Here is a 22,886-nt window from a genome sequence, read left to right as displayed (position 1 = left end):
AGTTTTTGTTGCTAAGAAATTAGTGATCAAAAATCAGACTGAAGCCCTTTTTGTGGATATCAGTTAAAGTACTGAATTTAACTAAAGTCAAAATACTGAAGTTACTTCAGTATCAGTCTCTCACCTTCGTTTAACTGAAGTTGTATTTAACTGCACACATCAGTCAAACTCTTTCAATATCGGTTGATACTATTTCAGTTAACTACAAAAGAATTTTGAAAAATAGCCTACAGGGGTATTCCCCCCCCATACACCTGTTCAGTGACCCTCCGGGACCCAACAATTGGTATCAGAGCGAGGTTGTTCGCAAGAACAAATTGCTTTGACCCGGTTCTACTGAACTAGAGGGTGTTAATTTTTTTTTCATCTTCTAAGTGATGTTTGCGTTCTTTACCTCTTATATCTCTTTTCTCTGTACCATGGAAACTAACTACAGCAGAGCCTCATCACTCCCGGTGTTTAGTATTAAAAAAATACGGCATATGGAAGTTTCGACTGGAAAGCTATCTTACTGCTCAACACTGCCGAATATGGGATGTCATCATCAAAGGACCAATCGTCATCACTAAGTAGTCAAGAGGACTCCACTGGACACCTCAAAACATCCATATGATGAAGTTCAAATCAAATCCACAACTGACTTCACCACTGAAGAAAGAAAGCAAGATGAGCTGGATAATCTTGCCAAGAGTATCATCTCCGGAACAATTCCTGACAAACACGTCACCAAGATTATCAACGGCAAAACAACAAAGGAGATGTGGGATATTCTTGTAAGAATGTGCATCGGATCAGAGGAAATAAAGGAGAATAAGCTATCTATAGCTTGTCAGAAGTTCGACACATTCCTGATGCTAAAAAATAAATCAGTCGAAGAAATAGAGTACAGATTCAATCAGATACTGAACGAGGTTCAGTCTATCTCAAAAGACAAGTATACTCAACGAGAAACCAATTTGAAGATTCTACGAGCACTTCCACAAGGCAACTGACAAATTTATGCAGTTGCTCATTAGAACAAACTCAGATTCAACATGCTTCCAATTGACAAACTTTTCTCAGACCTAAAAGCAAATTAATTTGACATTCTGAAAAATCTAGAAACCAAAAAGGTCGGAGGATCAGATGAAGATTCTCCATCCGGATCAAATGGATCTGCACTAAAGGCTTCATCAAAGGAAAATAAGAAGCAGTCGAAGGAACCGACTGAACTAAAACCAGAAGACTTCTTCAGTCAATATGCATTGCTGATTGAAAGATTCAACAAAATGGAATCTAAGTTTCGCAAGTACAAGAAGTTCCACAAAAGGAACTACAAGGGCAAGGAAAGAGAGCATAAGTCAAGATACTCCACCGACAAGAGCAGAGAGAAGAAATCATCCACTACCAACCTCAAGGATGTGGAATGCTTTGGATGCGGAAAGAAAGGACACTACCAAACAGATTGCCCTGAACTATCACACGAAGAACGCAAAGAGCTAAGAGCTAAGAGGGATCACAAGTATGCGAAGAAGAAAACTATGTTAGCTGGAGATACAAGAGTTTCTGAAGCAACTATTGAATCATCAACCAGCAACTCCACCAGCTCAGACGACGAGAGCCAAGCCCTCATGGCTAAAAGATGCCGAAAGTGTGGATGACAATTCATGCAATAGCTACGACAACGAAATGAATGGGCCTGAGGTAAACTCACACTCTAGAACTCTTATGACTGACAACTCCTTGTTGTTTACAGGAGATAACTCAGAATCTAGAAGCAGCTCAACCAATGAAGTTGATGAGTATGATCAGCTCATGACTGATCATCGACTGCTAAGGACAATGTTCGAGAACCTCCTACAACAAAATCAGAAAATGGAAAAGGAGATTAGTGAAGATCAGTCCAAGAAAGAAACAATCAAGATCTACTATCCAGATGAAAATTATCTTGACGAACTGATTATAGAAAACCAACAACTGAAAGCAGAGCTCAATAAATCAACAATGTAATGTGAGAGAGCCTCACACGAAATCAAAAGGCTCAACTGCAAATTGGAACAAACAGTCAAGGACCGCATGAAGAAATCTCCACTAATCGATAACTTTCCATCAACAGCCTTAGTGGAAAGCATTGGAGGAAAGTTGACCACTACTGATAAGGCAAAAAGAGCCATGATCCAGAAGATAACTGAAGCATACGACGAAGATACTCCAGAAGAATCAAGGGATGATGACAATGTCGCAGCCCGATCCCCGATGCTAGTGATAGCGTGAACCGAGTATCGGTACGACTAAATAAAAGAATAAGAAAACACAAGAAGAATAGATTGAACAACAAGCGGAAGCTCACATGAAAACATGCTAAGGAAATCATCATAATGTCATATAAGGGTATAAACGTCAACGTCATCATAACTCCAAAAATATCAGGAATTTCAAGAATAAAAACAAAGCGGGTATAGTTAAATATTCACAAGAAGTCATAATATGCAGAGTATCGCAGCAAAAGGTGAACCGATTATATGTATGAAGACACATAACCGAGAGTAAATTGCTTGATTCAAAATCAAAGTGACTCCACATCAAGATTCTATCAACAAGAATGGAATACGGTAAGTAAACACATCGATTGAAACAGTTCCCCACCAGCACCAGACCAATCTCACTCCTCGCTTATCCTGCACATTTAGAAATACATGCAGGGCGTGAGTACAGAATACTCAGTGGGAAAATGCCGGAAAAACAAGAAAGCTGCTCTTAGAGCTATAGATTGAACTTGCCCATCATAACCATCACATAGGGATTTAAAGTAAAAGAACCTGTGCAAGAAGTTAAGAATCATGACATCATAAATAAACAAATGAACGACAGCTGTCAAAAACTCAGCAAGTATGTACCACATCTACAACTCATCATCATCTCATCAAAGGTACTGAGAAGTAGGCCTCCTTCTCAAGCACCGTGACCAGTCGACCTGAAAGACGGCTCGCGGTCACCTCTGTGTACACAATCCCGATTTTCGCAAGATCCGAATTCGTCTCATCTCAATAGTAGAGGGTAGTCATACAAGCTCATCATTATCAAAACTCGGCAAGTCAATAATTTAAAACATCATTTAACTCAAATCATTTGTCAACTCATAATATCATCAAAATAGTTTAGAAAGCTCGTATGATATATGTATACTCAAAATATTGCCCACCTGAAGGTCTTTGCTCAAGCTCTGGGTAGAAAGGAGACAACTTACTTCTTCACTCCGCTCGTGTCTTCAGGTATCATCATTCGAATCAAAGGTTCATGCGATAAAAATAACCCTCAGTTAGTAACTCGCGTACTAAAGACTCCACTCCTATCTCAAAGTTATCCCGTCACTCATCTTCTATACACTTCACTCATCTTAATCTCCTAAGTATATACTTATATCACAAATCCTACTCTCGACTTAACATTCAAAAAGGACTAGACTAATAGTAATCAAGCACATAGACATGCATAAGCACAATTAGCATACAAGTTCACACACAGACATGTCACAAATAAACATCATTCTGCATTTTCACAAATTAAAGACTTCACCAGATTCACTCCAGAACTCTACTGGGATCGAAACTTATATCATTGGAAACCTCTTTCACTACTAGAAAAACGCTCATAGATAACGGATTTTATCCGTTATCTATGAGCAAAAAAACTGTTGTGTATAGTGGTGTTATCTATTCTATATGTCATACACAACGGTTTCAAAACCGTTATGTATAGTAGCATAGATAACGGTACGATGCGTCATACATAACAGTACGCATCCGTTATCTATAAAGGGTATACATAACGGTTTTTCACCGTTATGTATTTTGATTTTTCCGTTATGTATTAATTTTTTTTTTTATTTTTTTTTATCATAGTTAACAGTTTTTTGCACTTTTTATAACGGTTTTAACCGTTATCTTTGATAGAATACATAATGGTTTTTTGCACTTTTTATAACGATTTTTTGCACTTTTTATAACGATTTTAACCGTTATCTTTGATTAGAATACATAACTATTTTTTGCACCTTTTATAACAATTTTTTTGCACTTTTTATAATTGTAGTATATTTTTAAATTTTACAATTTTTATAAAACGACAAAATGATAAAATCAACAATAACAATATTATATATCATCCAAAATATTCATACACTATTATACAAATGAACCAAATATCAAGTATACATCATCATTGCATATTCCGATTCAAAATTGAAAATATCAACTACCTTATAGCTAAAACAAAAATCTATCATACAATGTTTCTAGCACCAAGTCCTCAAGAACTAGTTAATCAACCTGCTATGATTCTCTGGTTGTCTTTTGACCTCAAGCCATCCCAAGCTACCATAAATTCATTACGCATTCTTCTAGTTGCCTCATGCTCAAAAGCATCGCCACGGGCGCCAAGTATGTTGTTCCAAACTCTTCTTTACTCTTCAGCGCTGCCCGGTTCAAGATCCTACAGTTACACCAAAACACTTTTGTCACAAATGTCACAAATGGCTCATTGCTGACGGAGAAAATGATTATATATAAGTGGTCTTCAATATAATATAATTTTGAAAAAAATACAAAATATTTTGGATCAAGCTAATAGCAAGGATGCATACATTAGCACCCAATTTAGGATGAGCCACTTGCCACATTATGTGCATTGATTTTTCCGTTTGCTCTGGATCTTCACCACCAACAAAAGCAATAACAGCCAAACATTGGAGTAACTGTGAACACATCATAGCAATATCCATAATTAGATTAGGCATCCATGAAGGGTAACAACTGTGAGACACTGCTGCAGCAATGTAGCAAACCTAGGTGGAGAAACAGAAGACTATTATCCAACCACAACTTTAGAGCATAACGTTGAAGAAGCTATAAAGTTCAATGTGCATCCATATAAATATTGATCTTTAATATACAGTTGTTTGTCTAAGGATCAGGAGTCTGAACCCGAAACTCCAAAAGCCCAAGAGTTTTACATAAACAAATTAATGAAGAGGCAACTATCTGGAAACAGCATGCATGAGAAATCCCCCCTCCCCTCCAACAAAAAACAAGGAAATGAAGCAAAAGTCATAATATGTACATATCCCCAGAAGAGTCATAAGAGAAAAATCAATAGAATTTAATCATCTTACAAGATGGTTTGATGGCTCGTCAAGCAGCAAAATATGGGGCTTTTTGAAAGTAATCTTAACAAATGCAACCCTGCTTTTTTGACCACCTGGAATATAATTGGAAGCAGTTTACTAGATCCACCAATTGTTCAATAACTTTTTGACACCATATGCATTAAAGAGAGGAAACCTGATAGTGTGTACATCGGCTGAAGGGCAAGATTCCCTGTTATACCCAGAGAGCCTAGATGCCCTCTTAACTTCTGTTCCGGCACTCCCTGCACACCAACAGATACAACTTTATTGAGAAAATGTAATCATACAAGACCAATATGATTAGACTTGCATTAAAAATGGGCATTAAGGATAGGGTGCAATCAACTAAATTCTTCTCTCACAAAGCAAAAGAAACTTTAAACGCATTTAACCATATTAATTTTTGTATTAGCTTATAGTTTATAACTAACACTTGATCACCAAAAGTGACATGTTTAGCAATGTAACCACATAAATGTATCTAGCAATAGATAATATGCAAGTACAAGTTCAATACAAAATTAAAACTTAACTTTGACCACATTACGTAGTCTGAGTTATTATTAACCTGAAGCATTAATCAGATGTTTGATATCATAAAGATGAGAAAATGCATATATCATTCTAATCAGATGAGATTTACCGGAAAGCACCGCATCATATACAGAAGTGGATTTGAAAAGAGGTCCAAACCATCAACGTGATGCTGATTAAACACAGCAATGCGAACCTGAAAGAAAACATAAAAAAACCATCATTTTCAGGAACACAAGATAGTGAAATTAAAAATAACCAGCATCAGTCCAATTGTTAAGCAAAAGTAAGCTCTTGAAATCCTTTAGTCAATGAATAATAATCATCTATCAGCATAAAGTTCTATTAGGCAGAATCTGGTGCAGATAGATGAATGCATTACAATTTAAAACAGCAAAGAAAAGAAAATGGCCACATGGTGTAATAAAACAAGATAATAATGAAACACAGATATTTATGCCATTTGAACAGGTTGGACCAATGGAAATAGTGAAGCCAAAAGCATAACCAGTTAGGAAAAATAAGCATAATTGATTCAGAAGACCAGAATTACAACTGCTAGGAGTACCTTTGCTGAACGAAAAACTGTCCCAGAGCTTGGTTGAAGCTCTCCAGAAATAAGTTTGAGTATCGTTGACTTTCCAATTCCATTAGGACCAACCACTGCAATGTGAGAGTATAAATGCACAAACAATTACACAAAGAAATTCCTCAAGTATGCAAATCCAAACCAACAATCACAACCTCAGATTCCAAATAACCAAAAATCAAAGAGTGATACAACCAAAAATAATCTGAGCTGGATCGAGAAAAACTAGGGCTCGATCTGTGAGCAGAGGAAGGACTTTAGCGGTGTTGCGATCTCCGAGCAAGGGATATCCGGCGGCGTCAAGCCAGGGCGGCGACCGGCGATTTCAGACAGAGAAGCTAGGGCTCGACTTCTTCCCTTCAATTGCGCGCTTCCAGTGAGGGATTATAGAGGGAAACCGAGACAAAGAGAAAAAGAGGGAAAGAACGGTCAAAATTAGTTGCCAGATTTTACAGCAGCAGCGCCGGAGTTTCAGAGAAGGATACATCAGCGGCGGCGCCTCAGACCGCTGCTGTTCGCGGAAGAGAAAGGGATAGGGGGCCTCAGCGGCGAGGACGGCGGCGCGAACAGCTACACGGCGGCGAATGGCGGCGAGGATGGGGGCTGGCGGCGACAGTGATGCCCGGTTTGAAGGGAGTAAGGCGGTGGAAGAGGAGAGAACGGTGGGAGAGAGAGAGAGAGAGAGAGAGAGAGGGTTTGGCTAGGGTGTATTAGGAAATTAGGATTTTAATTTTTTATAATATTATTAAAATTAAAAATAAATATTATAAAAGTAATACATAACAGTATCAAGACGCTCATATATAACGGTTAAAATAACCGTTATAAAAAAATGCTCATAGATAACGGTCGGCTTAACGGTTTTGTAATACCGTTATGTATGCAACTAATAGATAACGCAAAAACATAACGCATTTGTTCAAACCGTTATCTATGCATTTAGACAACACTACATAGATAACGGATTTTCGCAAAACCGTTATCTATTCCTAAAAGTGCGCTCATACATAACGGTTTTTGAAAAAAACCGTTATCTATTCACTGTTATGTATGTAAACTTTTGTAGTAGTGTTTAAGTCTAGTTTCATTTAAAAAAAAGTAGGATGAAGAACTCCAAGTATTTCACAAGATATGGCTGTTCTCTTACAGCCTACCATATTCGGCAGTTTTGAGCAATCTCACATTTCGATTTCTGAAAAAAAAAAGTAAACGTTGCCGAAAAGGCTTCAAATTTTACCAGTATGCTCAAGACTCTCATATATACTTATCATAAAATTTTCATCATGTTTGGGTAACAATAACCTCACAAAACAGTAGGTACAAAAGAGTTGTAAAATGACTCCACACTCAACATACAAGCAAACATGCTCAAACTCCATACTTCTTTAATGAAAACTCTTCAAAACTCATATTAAACTCTTATAACGCTCAAGAACATCAATACATAAACATTTGACTCATTAGACTCACCTCGGTGGCCAGAGCAGAGATTACTCGGTAGCCAGAGTAGTGTGAGTTCAATAGACAGAGCAGAATCAGCTCGGACGCCACAGCAGAATAGCTCGGCAGAGCAGAGCAGAATAAGCTCGACAGAGCAGAGCAAAATGACTCGACAGAGCAGAGAAGAATAGCTCGGCAGAGCAAAGCAGAATGACTCGACAGAGCAGAGCAGAATAGCTCGGCAGAGCAGAGCAGAATGACTCGACAGAGCAGAGCAGAATAGCTCGGCAGAGCAGAGCAGAATAGCTCGATAGAGCAGAGCAGAATGACTCGACAGAGCAGAGCAGAATGGCTCGGCAGAGCAGAGCAGAATAGCTTGGCAGAGCATAGCAGAATAGCTTGGCAGAGCATAGCAGAATAGCTCGGCAGAGCAGAGCAGAATAGCTCGACAGAGCAGAGCAGAATAGCTCGGCAGAGCAGAGCAGAATGACTCGACAGAGCAGAGCAGAACAGTCAGCTCGGAGGCCAGAGCTGTCTCAAAAACATTTTTCTTAAACTAAAGCACAAAAGACATGAAAGTCTCGATTTTTGATAAACTAGACTTTTTGAAACTTCACAAATGCAAATGAAACATTAATCTCACCTTAGATATATCATTTTAGGCCACTTAATCACATACATAAATCATCAATTAACCATTTAAAGCATAGAGACACATATACCTAATTTTCATCAAACTAACTCATTCCAAATTCCATCCATCACTTCCAATCATCAATTCAATCCATCAATTATCATGTCAATCATCTCATAAGCTCATACTCATCATCAATTTATTATTCAAACCATAAACTCAAGATCTCCCAATTTTTAGTCAAACTAAACTATGCAAAAATTTGCATCACAAGACCAAGCTTTGCAATACACACATCAATCATCTCAAAATACCTCATTAAACATATTTCTCATCCTAATTTAAGAAAAGAACAAGAAAGATTTTTGAAGGGGAAAAACTTCCTATTTTCGAAAATCTCACAAAAGGGTTGAGGGGGTGTTTTCTTGCTTCAATCATGCATATACACACATATCTAACTCAAATATGATTAGATCTAGAGATATTTAACACTTACTCAAGAATTGTTAAGAAAAGTAGAATTTCTTCTCTCTAAACTTCAAGCTCAAAACTCTACTAATCTCTTTGAATCAAGTATAGAAAGTGTTTAGGGCTTGATTTAGTGAAGGATTATTGCATAGATGTGATTTTAGGAAAGCTTGGAAGGTTTCTCCAATGGTGATCAATGGAGGAAAGATAAAGGTGAGGGAGAGAGAGAGGGGCGAAAGGTGAGGTATGAGGGAAGTGAGAGGATTTTCTTTGATTTGCTAAGATACACTTTGATCTTAAGAATATTAACCAATTAATGCTTTGTCTCCCAAAATCTCTACACCATTATCCACTTGCCCACTTGGCAATTAGCACATGACTTTAAGAAATAAAATATTAATGTGAGAGTGATAGTGTAGTAACTTTAAATCATGAAATGTTACTACTAGTTAAAGACATACTATAGCATAATTACACATGTGATCATAATTAAAAATAATAGCACTAAACATTAATGCACTCACTCAATAAATTTTACGTCATCTCTTGGAAAAATAAATAATAAATAATAAAAATAATTTGAAACATATTGTTAGAAAATTTCTTTATAAATCGGCACTTTTCGATTTCTCGATGAAAATAAATCTCGTTCGTTTTGAAAACTCAAAATAAAACTCACGTGCTATCATTTTCAAGAAAAAATCATAGTCACTCAATCATAAATGCACACGTAACAAAAAGTCACGTAATCAATCAAACAAATAGTCTCAGATAACGTAATGTAAAAAACAAACGACATTCACAGACAAACGAATCATCTCTCAAAACGACTCTTCTCTACAGGGGTTCTCACTCTTTTCCTCAACTCCATTTCTAGCTCGTTGTTCCTATTAACATAATAGGACAGTCAGTCTCACCGATAGTTCTATATCCGGTATAAGAAATAAAATATAATCTCCTCTCAATTTCTATCAGCATCTCTAACTCAATTCGTCTTCTCAAAGCTATTCACTTTCTAACTCCGTCATTGGTTCTAATAACTCATATCTCTATCTATAAAGAAACTCTGTCTCATCTAAAATAATCAAAAATCTAACATCTCAATATCTCAGTACTCTCAATAGTGTCTTGGCACTATTACTAAAAAGGAAAAGTACGGGGTGTTACATCAATGAAGAAGTTGAGAAGAGAAACCTGATGGTGAACAAGAATGTTTCTCCTTCACATAACTATAGATGAGCAAATGAGGCACCTAATCAGTACGTCCTCCTGAAAAGACTGGAGAGCAGATTTCACTCGAAATACGGAAAAGGAGCTTCAAGACTGAAAGATCATCAAAATAATGGAGCAAAGAATCATAGTCTTCATCATCAGTCCAGGGGGAAGAACAAGATCAACCAGAAACTGAAACCTGTTCAGTTCAGAAAAGAGTAACAACCATGGAGACAAGACAACATCGAGTTCAGTCAAGCTCAATATCATCCACAACATTATATAACTGGACCTCATCAGTCTCAGCTCAGACCAAAACAGGACAATGCTCCACATTATCAGTCAAGACTCCATCAATCAAGATCAACACCAATATCTCAAGGGAGATACACTTCTAAGCAAAGGAGACCTCCGGCGACCTGGAGTTCAGGTCGCCGAATTTGGACTTTTTGAATAAGGTTTGCGGCGACCAACTCGGCGATCGCCGAGTAGGTCGCCGATATCTCTGGAAGGATTTAATGCTTGAAGTTGGAATTTCGGCGGTCGCCGAATTTGGAGAAATTAGAGTTGTAATTCGGCGACGTGATCGACGGTCGCCGATCAAGGCGTCGTTTCCTCCGTGTTTTTCAGCCTTTTACAATATTCTTAGTTATTTCTGATTTTTGTACTGGGTTTTACCCTGACACTATATATAGTTCTTCTTTTAACCTACCTAGGGTTCCCAACTTTAGTTTTTCAGTTCTTTAGCTTTTAGTTTTCATTGCTTTCTAGTTTTTAGAGCTTGGATTGAATTTCTGCAAGATTGAAGATTCAAGCTGTTACTTTGGTTTATTCCAGGTTTTATATAATTTAGTTTTTACAAATGTTTTCTTATTAATTATGCTTAAGTTTTCTTTTGCTATGACTGGCTAGTTCCTTTATCTGAACCTAGGGTTTGTACATAAGTTGATTGAATATGTGTTTTTGATTTATTGATATCAATTTGCCCTCCAGCTTGTGATTCATGATTCCTGGTGTTTGTTTTCTTGTGAATTATCTGATCAATAGTTTACATGTCTAGTTGTTCAGTCGATTCAGGAATGCATGATACAGTGTTAGCCTTTAGTCTTGAATATGACAGGTGAAGCTATAGGAAACTATTCTTTGTGTGCTGTTGGGAGTTAATTTATTCATTTGAGTCTTGAATGCGATAAGGGATTTATTAATCTATGTTTATAAATGTTCGTTAGAGAAGCTTATGAATAGTGTTGTGATCTTTCATTAGGGCTGGATTAAATTGGTAATTGAATCAATAGGTTGAATACATGTGTTTGATTAACAACAGTACATTCCCTAGGGTCAGAGTTTTTTATATTTTAGTTATCTATTTGATTTTTATTTGCTATTATTTGCTGTTTAGTTTTAATTAAAACTTCTTCCTATTTCGTTTGCCTGAATATTACTAGAGTTTACTTAGGACTAGTACGACCATCCGTGCGATGCACGATGAAATCGAAATTAAATGATATGTTTAAATAAATAAATATAAATAATAAACAGAAACAAAATATAACAAATGTAAAATATGGTTTAAAAATAAAATACTAATTACTCAATAAAATTTCGAATTTAAAAACGGAATTTTCAATTATGTATAAAGTGTAATGATAATTATAGTTATTAAATTATTTTAAATTATTTGATAATGAAAATATTTTAAAATTTTAATAACCGAATCGTTTTAAATTAATTTTTGATAATTTTTATACCATATTAAAGATCTTCTGACGAACTTAAACTTAAGATGCACATTGAATATTTTTTTATAAATTAAATTTGACAATGTTTAGAACAGAATAAAAATTATATAAAAAAAGAGAAAAACATAATAAAAAATTGATGGGAGAAGAGAGAGAAAAAATGGAGAAAAAAAAATGAAGGGAGAAAACTCCTCTTTTATATATTATATAGATTACTTAGAGTGATTCGTTATAATAGTATCTGTGGATACGATACTCTGCTTGCTATTTTCGTGCTACAATTACACTATTTAGTTGCAGTTTTGTCGCTAGTCAAAATAGTGATCAGAAGTTTGAGCACAAAAATGAAAAAGGAAATACTTAAAGCAATAAACAACACAGAGAATTTTTACGTGGCTCGGAAAATACTTTCCTACGTCCACAGTCAGTAGATCACACTGACAATTGATTCGACTCGTGCTTATGGGTGCACAGCAAACCTTGCAACTGAAACACTTGTTCCAGTGCCAACACACTGGATTGGACTTCTCATTCTTAGCTTTCAAATGCTAAGAAAACAAACTGTTTAAGCTTATGTGTGCTAAACAACCTAGAGTCCAGACACCTGTCTCAAACTCTCTCTCAAACTCTTATTTCGCTCTTTAGAAAAGGGTTCGAATCTCCAACTAAGATTACTGAGAACAAGCTCTCAAGTAATCAACTCTAGGCTAAGGATGTAAGAAATATTTTCCTAGACACACTAAGAGAATGTAGGTATATCAGATAGACTGATGATTACAACAAGGGTTATTCTCCTCTTCGATTCAAGATTTTTGCAAAGTAATGGCTGAGACTTGATTTTGACAGAGCTTCAGCGTATTTGTTTGATTCGGTAAAGAATGAGGTTGATCTTGGATCTCTATTTATAGGCAGCGTCTGGAGAATAGATCCGTTGGAGGAGATCCTTCTTCATTTTCTATCGTTCGACTCATATTTGAAATCTTGCTCAGGTGCTCAGTCTTCATTCCCCTAAAGTTGAAAGTAGGCACCGTCCATGCTTTCATAGGAGATGATGTTACAGAATAAAGTAACACAAAAAGGGAGACTCTGCATGTTGAAGGACGATTCTACATATTTTTGCATTAAACGTGGCTTGTACTGATAGTCAAAAGCTTATTTTCCACGTGGCTATGATTGAACTGGTAAACACAAGTATCAATACTTTACTTAGTATCAGTAAATGTTGTATCCGACGTGGCGTACACTAGTGTTTCGCTAACACTTGTACTGCAGTAAGAGTCCTTCAGTTGTTTCAGCCGTTTTGATTCAGTTGGACTTCGGACTTCAGTCTTCAGTCTTCAGTCTTTCACTCTTCAATCCTTCAGTCTTCAGTCTTTGCCTTAATAAACTTCAGTCTAATTAGAAAATGAACTCTAACACTTGAGTTCAGAGGGATACTAGTCTAGAAAAGAAAATCTAAGTGTTTTGGGATCATCAAAACTAAGGGTAGGATATTTTCATTATTTTTTCAACAAAAATTAAATTCATCCAATAAAGTGATGAATCCACCATAAAATTTACAATCTAAGAGTGAAAATTAGTTCATAATTTATTTTAGCCCCTCCACACACACACACACACACACACACACACACACACACACACACATATATATATATATATATATATATAATCATGTGTCTATATGATTATCGAATTGAATCGAATCGAATATTTATATTCGAATTCGAATCAAATATTTTCGAATACGAATATCAAAATTTTGAATCGAATATCGAATCGAGCAAAAGTATTTGATTCATTTACAACCCTACCTACAATACATCTGAAAAATTCAAGGTGATACATGAATTTGGAGGTTGGATTCACCCATCTGGGAACCTCGAAATGATGATTGGGAATCGTAAATTTTCTTCCGGTGATCAGGGTGACAACGACGCTCATACTGAAGATGATATTCTTCAATCGCTTAATGAACTGCACAATTGGTTGATTCTCATCCCAGATTTTGATAGTGTCTTACCATTATGTTGGGATGAACCATTGTTTCTAGATAAAGGACAGCTAGCGGTGCATGCCACATTTCAGTCCAAAGATGAGTTGGCAATTGTTGTGGGGCTTTATCACATGGAGGGAAAAGTGGAGTACGTGGGGATCGATCCAGCATCACGTGTTTAGGTTTTATCTGCAAGCATGGCGACGAATGCCCTTTCAAGTTGCGTGCAGTACAGGAAGTTGGAGTTTGGATAATCATTAAGTTCATTCCAGACCACACTTGCCATTTTGATTTGAATCTCACAGCTCCGAGAATAGTGCCATCTAGAGTAGTTGCTGCATAGTTTGCACGTAAATTATCGGTTGAGAGGGTTGTTCTGAAATTGAAAGAGATGGTGGATGAGATGCTTAGGCTATTTGCATTGAGATGGGCTACAAGTTTGTTTTGCAGTCCAGGGATATTGCTATAGAGAAGATGTACAGCGGGTTCGAGCAGTCTAACAAGAGGCTCCTGACTTATCTGTATTTGTTGAGGGAGCGTATTCCTGGGACCCTGTATGATGTTCAGACTACTCAGACGGGTGAGTTCCGCTAATTGTTTGTAGCTCTTGGACAGTCTATTCAGGCCTTTCAGCATCATCTGAGGTTTGTCATTGTAGTAGATGACCACCTTAAGGGAAAGAACAAAGGGATTCTCTTCGTCGCGGTTACTAAAGACGGGAACGAAAGGGTATTTCCTCTTGCAATTGGTCTTGGTCCGATCGAGAATGACGAATCGTGGACATATTTTTTCTCAAAGTTGTGTATGAGCCTAGGAGATTCATCGGATTACTTACTGATCGTGTCTGATCAACACACGAGCATCCGATGGGCCATTGAGTCCATAAAATAACGTTTCTCAAACTCTGAGAAGTTGTCATCATGAAGTTCCCAACCAATAAGCTCGGACAACGCATTAATGGCGCTACCCGAGCGCCTCAACTGGACTAGATGTTCAAAAACTCCGTCCAAGAACTTATGCTCTAGTTCATCACCACCCACGCTGCGTAGTCTTTGTTGAACCCTATTCATCACCTCGACACGTACATACAGACTTATGCGTGATTGATATCCTTTCATATGGGGCCTCACCCATCCAAAACAGGGCTGCAAAGAAAAAATAACAAAAATTAATTCAATTGTGTACTAAACATGTGCAACTGTGTATAAGTAATTGTGCACTGTGTGCTTTGTCTGGTTTCTATTTTCCCAGTGGTTTTTGTTGGGGATTATCACTTTTGGGCAACGTTATCTATGGGATATTGATTGATATTTTCTTTATAGGTTGAGGGTCTGCCTAACCCCTCACCCCTTGGGTGTTTGTTCAAGTGTGTAATAATCAATTCGAGCTAATTAAATTATTTAATTCTACTGTGTTGTGGCCTAATTACAAATAAATAATAATTCATTGCATAAAATACAAAAATAATTTTAACCGTGCGCAATATGTTCAACTGGATACCCATATGTGCAAATGTGTACAACTTTTCAACTATGTACAAGCAATAAATTGTTCACTATTCTATTCAATTGCGCACAAAATATTCAACTGTGTATTGGTAATCAATTGTGTATTAATTGAATTTGGAGATATTCATATTCATAACTTGTGCCGTAATTAATCTCGTACAAATCAAAGCATAAATCACATACATTTCCCCACAATTGCCCCCAAATCAACAATTTACCCAATTCAACTGTGCCCTAATGCATCATCAATTGTGTATAATCAATTTTATCTAAATCAATTGCAACATGATTCAAAAATCACATGCATTGTAACTAGGGGTGAGCATCGGTTCGGTTCGGTGCAAAACCGAACCAAAAATCCAAAACCAAAAACCGAACCGATGGTTAAAATTGGAACCGAACCGCACCAATTGGGGGTGCCAAACCGAACCGAAACTGAACCGATAAAACCGTCGGTTTCGGTTCGGTTTACCGAACCAATGCAAAAAAAAACTTTTTTTTTGAAAAAAAAAACAATTAAAAACTTGTAAAATAATGTAAAAATATAAATATATAATTTATGAAAAAACCAATTAATATATTATAAAATATATAAAATAAAAATATATAATAAAATATTATAAAATATAAATATATAAACCAATTAAAAATAAGAAAATTGAATATATATTATAAAATATAAATATATAATAAAATATTAATATTTATCGGTTCGGTTCGGTTTAAAACCGAACCAAAAACTGAAAACGGAAACCGAACCGAAACTTATCGGTTTTTAATTTTTGAAACCGAACCAATAGATTCGGGACCGAACCGCACCCAGTTCGGTTCGGTTTCTGCTCACCCCTAATTGTAACACAAATTATCTAAACAACACCAAATCCTTAGATTATAACTCTCAAATACAATTTAACGTAAAAATCAAACTATTTTTTTTAAATGACAACTCACTTCTTCTATTAAACTTGCAGTTTGTTCTTGTACTTGTTGCTCGTCTTCTGCCGGCGTTGATGGTTTTTCGGCGGCGGTGGTGGCCTGCTCTGCTTCCGCGGGAAAAATATGTTGCTCAGACATTCTTCTTCGCAGCAAAGAGGATTTTTTGGACGAGTGTGAGAGGATAGGGAAGCCCTAAGAAGCGCCACCCGCTAGAGCTTTGTGCTGCCGCCGCTGAAGCTCTAAGAAGCCCTGCCCGCTGGAGCTCTGTTGCCATGGAAGACCGCTGCTGGAGGATCCGTGTGCTGCCGCACGCTAAATGGGAAAGAAGAAGAAGAAGAAGAAATTCTTCCGCCACGAAATAATGAATGAGAGGTTCTCCAGCCACAATTTCTTTTCTCTTTTAATTAGGTTTTTCATTTTGTTTTATTTTAAATTTTTTAAGTCAAATTTTATTTTAATTTTGTTTTACTTTTTGGGGTTAATTGCTTGAAAATTTAAAAGATTTCGGATTTTTTGCGACTTTCTCACGACCTTTAAATTTGACAAGGGAATACATAAACGAAATTTTTTAATGTTCCCAAAATGAGAAATTTTTCCCAATTTTAAGCTGACATGGACAACCGAAAATCTAGCATGGCGATGCCAACCGGCTAGAGGAACGTGGCTGTTTTGTTTTAAAATAAACGACGTCGTTTTGATTTCCAACTACAATTAAAAAAAATCCAGGTTGGGGGATAACGCGGCCGGCGGAGAAGGTAGGGTTTGGGAAGGTGAGGGAGCTCCTTCTCGCACCAGCACATTGAGATTTCTTCGTTTCTTCTCTCTCTTTCTCCCTCTCTCTGTTTCTTCTCTGGCGAGGGTGACAGTCGTCAATCGTTCTCTCGCCTCTCAATTTTCTTCCGGTCTCCCTAGCTCATTCGTTAACTACTCTTTCTTTCTCTGCTCACATTTTCCGACCAAAGAAAAATAAGGTATTACTGCTTCCGCCGCGCACTCAACAATCTACCCAAAACACTCTCCACCAGATCTTCTGCCACTTGCCCCTCCGCAAAATCGCCGCTGCCAAGTGTGTGTGCAAGGCCCTTTGCGCCGCTCTCTCCCCCGCCTCGTTCCTCCACCACCTCCGCAGCCAACCCCGCACCTTCCCCTTCCTCGCCCTCAATACCTCCCACCGTCACGTCTCCACTGATCACTAATTTCTTAGCAACAAAAACTGCAACTAACACAGGCAATTGTAGCAAGTAAAAAGTAACCGAGTATCGTATCCACAGGGACTGACACAATGAAATAACTCTAGCTATCTCCTAAACAGACTATAATAGTAAGACAGGCAAACGAAAGTAGAGATTTGATTAGCACTAAATTTAAATAACAACAAATAAAATAAGGTAAAAACTCAAATAATAAAAGACTCTGACCCTAGGGATGTACTTTTACTAATTAATTACATGCATTTAATCTATTGATTCAATTACCAATTTAATCCAACCCTGATGAGAGATCACAGAACTATTCACAAGCTTCTCTAACGAACACCTATGAAAGTAGATTAATTTACCCCTCTTCACATTCAAGACTCCAAGGAATAAATTAACTCCCAAACGTACACAAAGAATAGCTCCCTATAGTTTCACCTATCGCATTCAAGACTCAAGGTTACTACTATAACATGCATTCCTGAATCGGCTGAACAATTATCGCATTCAAGACTCAAACTGAACAGCTAGACATGTAAATTATTGGCCAAATAATTCACAAGAAATTAAGCACCAGGAATCACGAATCACAAGTTGGAAGGCAAATTGATATCAATAAATCATACACACATAATTAATCATCTATGTATAAACCCTAGGTTTAGATTAACGAACTAGCCAGACATACTAAAATAAAGCATAAACATAATTAAAAAGAACACAATAGTAAAAACTAAATTAAATAAAAACTGAATAAAAACTGAAGTAGCGACTTGAATCTTCAATCTTGATCCAAGCCTTGAAAACTAGAAAAGCAATAAAATTCTAAAGCTATAAAACTGAAATATGAATACTAGGTGTTCGGGTTCTTTCAATAGGTCAAAAGAAGACCTATTTATAGATTTCAGATTTCCTTCGGATCACCATGGAAGTTGCCATGCAAAGTAGAATTCTAAAGGTAATAGAATCGTGTGAAATAAGGCAACTCTCCAGCTGGATGCGCGCTCCGGAAAATACTCCTACTCTTGCCGAATTCGCAGCTCTCGCCAGAGGAACGAATGTCACCCGGGGAACGGGTCACGCAATAGGAATGGATGATTTCTCTGACCTCGCCAGAGGAATGGGTCACCAGCGGAATGGTGATTTCTCTGGCTTCTCGATTCCGCTGCACTGGAGACTTGATTTCGCTGTACTGGTACTTCACTTTTCTGACGTTGGCGCTTTTCTGCTCTGGACTTTGACTTCTCTGACTCCAGAGGAACGGTGATTTCTCTGACTCCAGAGGAACGGTGATTTCTCTGACTCCAGAGACCAGAACATCTAGAAAACGCCAAATTCATCCAAAATTCTTCAAAATTGCATTCTTCCATTTCGAAAGCCTAAATCTCCTGCAAAGCATATAATACACCATAAACGCACCAATTTCCAGAAGATTATCTTAAAACATGCACATACAAACCCTTAAAAATAGAGTAAATTAAGCATAAATCATCCACCCTCCTTACACTCCACGCCTTCAACCTTGCCACCAATCAGTGGTTGAAATTTTCCCTCTCCTTCCTCCCCCTCACTGGTCTCCACCCAATCACCTCTTCCAACGACATCTTCTACCTCTGGGCCTCTTCCCACACCTCCCGAAGTGTTTTCCCTCAGTTATATGAACCTGCTTTCAATTTTTGTCATAGGATTTTCTGTATGGTTTTGGCATCATCAAAAAGGGGAAAATTGTTGAGAAAATAATAGAAATATCCTATCCTAGTTTTGATGATCCCAAAACACTTAGTTTATCTTCACTAGACTAGAGTTTTTCTGGACTCAAGTGTTAGAGTCCATGTTTTTAGCTAAACTGAAGACTAAAGAACTGAAGACTGAAGACTGAAGACTGAAGACCAAAAGATTCAAGATTGCTGACTCGCACTGAAGGACGCGTATACTGAAGTATCAGTGTTAGGGAAACCTTGATACATGCCATGTCGGATAAAACAAGACTGATACTAAAGTAAAGTGTCAGCTGAAACCTCAGACTTATTCTCTGTCCCAAACTGATTCTCAGTTTAAGGTTGTCTCATTCATTTCAAATGAAGCCACGTGGAAAGTCAACAAGGACAACTGCATTTAATGCAAAGATTTGCATAATCGCCCTTCAGAATACGGAGTTTCTCCTTTTGTGCTGCTTTATTCTGTAGTACACTCTCCTACGAAAAGACAGTACCTTCTACTGTTTACAGAGGACGAAGACTGAAGACCTTAGCCCAAATTCAAATCTGAGTCACAACGGCAGAAAAATAAAGATGCACTTCCTCCAACAGATCTATTCTCAAGATGCTGCCTATAAATAGCGCTCAATGATCAACCTCATTCTTCACCGATTCAATGCACAAGCTGAAACTCTGTCAAACTCAAGAGCCAGCATTTTCACTGCACAAAGTTTGAATCGAAGAAGAGAATCCCTACTGTTGTAAACTATCAGTCATGACTGATAACATACATTCTCTTAGTTTTTCTATGCATATACACTCCTACCTTAAGCCTAGAAATTGATTACTGAGATCCTATTCTCAGTAATCCTAATTGGAAATTCGAACCCTTTTCAAAGAGAGAGAAAAGAGAGTTTGAGAAAGTGTTCGAGACAGTTGTCTGAGCATTAGGTTGTTTAGCACCCGCAAGCTAGACGTGTGCTTTACTTAGCACAGTAAGCTAAGGAAGAGAAGTCCAACATGTGTTGGCACTGAAAAGAGTTTTTCAGTTGTAAGGTTCAGTGTGATCTACTGACCGTGGACGTAGGAATCAGTATTGCGAACCACGTAAAAAATCCTTGAGTTGTTTATTGCTTTTAGTATTTCAGTTTATATCTGCGCACTCATACTGACACATACTGAATACTGATAATCTAAAGGATAAATCCTAAAACTGATACTCTATAACTAAAGGCTATTTCTTAAATCGCTTCCGCTAAGTGTTATCAGTCCAACTGACATGTCTAAGGACAGTCAATAGGATTTCTAACACTATTCTGATTTAAAAACTGAAAAGGCCCTTACCAAACTTCAGTATGTGTCGTCCAGTTCCTCATACTGAAGTTATCTGACTGACTCATTATCAGTCACAGCCTCGAACCCTTTCATTAAATTGATTCTCTCACTCACTGCACATCAGTTTCAGCTTCAATTTTCAAGATTAAAAATAGCCTACTGGTGTATCCACCCCCCATACGCCAGTTTAGTACCCCATCGGGACCTAACAAAGCAAACTGAGGTTTAACTGCTATATGTCCCTCCGCGAAATCGTCGCCACCTTTTAGGTCCGGAGGGTCTCGAATAGGTGTATGGGGGGAATACACCTATAGGCTATTTTACTAAAAAATAGTGGGATCTCAAGAAAGAGATCAAAATGAAACTTTACACGCAAACTTAGACGCCTCTTAACTGAAAGGAATTTTGACCAAACAGGGTTGACGACTGATACTGAAATACTCTTCAGTAATGAGTTATCAGTTAAGTCACTGGAACTTAACTGATGCACGTTAATGCTTCAGTCGAGTTTGCTAAAACAGAGATGTTACAAGTCTTCCTGACTATCAAAGGATAGATCAGTCAGATTGATAACATACGCAGCGAAAATAACTTTGTTTCGAAATCGCCTTCGTTGAGCACGTTGTTAGTCTTAGGTTTCTCTTTGCATTTAACCAGTATTCAGTTTATCAATTGAAAGAGGACAAGTAAGAATGTAAAATTGAAAGCTGTAAATAACACAGAGATTTTTACGTGGTTCAGAAAACACTTCCTACATCCACGGTCGGTTGATCAGACCAACAACTTTACTCCGCAAGTGCTTTTACTGGTGCACTGCAAACCTATTCGTGTGCTTAGCCGGGTGCACACAACCGAATCAACTGAAGATCCAATCTTCAATACCAACACTTCACTCGCGTTGGATTTTCCACTCCTAGCACGAACCTGCACTAGGATCTCACGGAGTCAGAGTACCTTCCTGAACTCCTTTTCAACTCAAACATTCGATTCTATCTTTCGAAGGGAGGTTTGAAATCTTGCCAACTATACTTCAAAGAACAAGTTCTTTGGAGTTAGTTTTGACCTAGGTTTTGGGTAAATAGGGGTTTGCCTAAGGTCTAAGAGAATGTATGTAATCAGCAGTGACTCATTTTTGGCTTTGGTATTCTCTTCTTCGATTCAAGCTTTGGATAGATTTAATAAGCTTTTGGCTGAGAAACAATTTTGGCAGAGTTTTAGCTCAAGTTGTTGAATCGGTGAAGATTGAAGTGATCTTCGAGCGCTATTTATAGGAGAGGTCTTGAATAGATCCATTGGCAGAGAACGTCTTCAATATTTCTTCCGTTGGAGAGCTTTTCGAATTTGGGCTGAGGCTTCAATCTTCGAGGTTCCTTGTTTGGTGAGAACGGCTATGATGAAGAGCAGGAGATGCGACGTCTCTGATAAAGTAGCCACCAAATAGGAATGACCTCTGCAGAGAAAGGAGGATCCTGAGATCTTTGCATTTAATGCGGCTGTACTTTTGGAGTACGTGGCTTCCTTTGAACGTTGGAGGTTCAGTCCGAGGAATAATGTTTAACTGATACTTGACTTTAGTATCAGTCCGCTGAATCCACGTGGCACGCATTAAGTAATCAGTTCCAGACTGATTCTTCAATCAATACTTCAGTTGGTAACTTCAGTCTTCAGTCCTTCGTCCTTCAGTCTTCAGTCTTCAGAACAGCAATCTATACTAGGAAAGAACTCTAACACTTGAGTTCGAATAGTTCTAGTCTATTACAATTAAGGCCTATGGATTTTGGTATCATCGAAACAAGGATTAAGATATTTCAATAAGTTCCCAACAATTTCCTCCTTTTTGATGATGCCAAAACCACACAACAATTCTAGACTAACAAAAGACTGAACTCAGAGCACAAGTTCTAAAACAGGGTGAATACTATTCCCCCTTAATAATAGAACCTAAAAACTTGTACTAAGAGAAAGAACACAACAATTCAAACACAGAACGAGGAGAAAACAGAAAAACATTAATCAGAGCCTGGACGAAGAGTCATTATCTTCATGTTGAGATCAAAAGAAGTTATTTTCATTAAAAAGTAAAACTGATGAGACATCAGTCAAGGTACAGAGCAAGACTTACAAGGGAGTAAAAACAAAACAAAAACACATGGGAAACCCATGGACTCTAGCAGTCTGCTTGGCTGCGCCTTTGAACTTCTTGATCTTCAGCTTCAGTCTTCATGTTCCTAAGCTTGTTCCATTCACACTTGTTTTCCTTTGACTTGAGGTCTCCCTGGCTAATCTTCCTCATGATCATCTTGATGATCATTTTGCTTAATCAGTTTCAGTCTTTTGATATTTTCCCCTTTTTGGCAACATCAAAAAGGTAGAATTGACTGAAGGATGAAGCTAAGACCTTGCGAGGAAACAGAATCGCAGAAAGGTTCAGAGAAAGA

The 22,886-nt window shown here is 37.5% G+C and overlaps 1 protein-coding gene across 1 annotated transcript; it reads right to left on the bottom strand.

Moving 5' to 3' along the window:
* Nucleotides 1-4,226: 4,226 nt before the first annotated feature.
* LOC131025858 (uncharacterized) lies at nt 4,227-7,545 on the bottom strand. Its single transcript, XM_057955645.1, has 8 exons — nt 7,525-7,545; nt 6,741-6,987; nt 6,267-6,361; nt 5,808-5,894; nt 5,319-5,406; nt 5,150-5,235; nt 4,584-4,822; nt 4,227-4,470 (listed from the first exon to the last, which is right to left on the bottom strand). Exons 1-8 carry the CDS (start codon nt 7,543-7,545, stop codon nt 4,353-4,355), a joined length of 981 nt encoding a protein of 326 aa, XP_057811628.1. The 3' UTR covers nt 4,227-4,352.
* Nucleotides 7,546-22,886: the final 15,341 nt, after the last annotated feature.

This window comes from Salvia miltiorrhiza, chromosome 5 (genome assembly GCF_028751815.1).
Source record: "Salvia miltiorrhiza cultivar Shanhuang (shh) chromosome 5, IMPLAD_Smil_shh, whole genome shotgun sequence".
NCBI classification, from domain to species: Eukaryota; Viridiplantae; Streptophyta; class Magnoliopsida; order Lamiales; family Lamiaceae; genus Salvia; species Salvia miltiorrhiza.
Note: the sequence above shows the minus strand (reverse complement) of the source record. Positions and strands in the feature narration are given on the sequence as shown.

Excerpts from the sequence above, each read along its gene's own strand:
- LOC131025858 (XM_057955645.1), bottom strand. The coding sequence starts at position 7,545 with ATGAGAGTCTTGAGCATACTG. Across the intron at positions 4,823-5,149 it reads ACGAGCCATCAAACCATCTT|GTTTGCTACATTGCTGCAGC; the intron begins GTAAGATGATTA and ends TTCTCCACCTAG. Across the intron at positions 4,471-4,583 it reads AGCTTGATCCAAAATATTTT|GATCTTGAACCGGGCAGCGC; the intron begins GTATTTTTTTCA and ends GTGTAACTGTAG.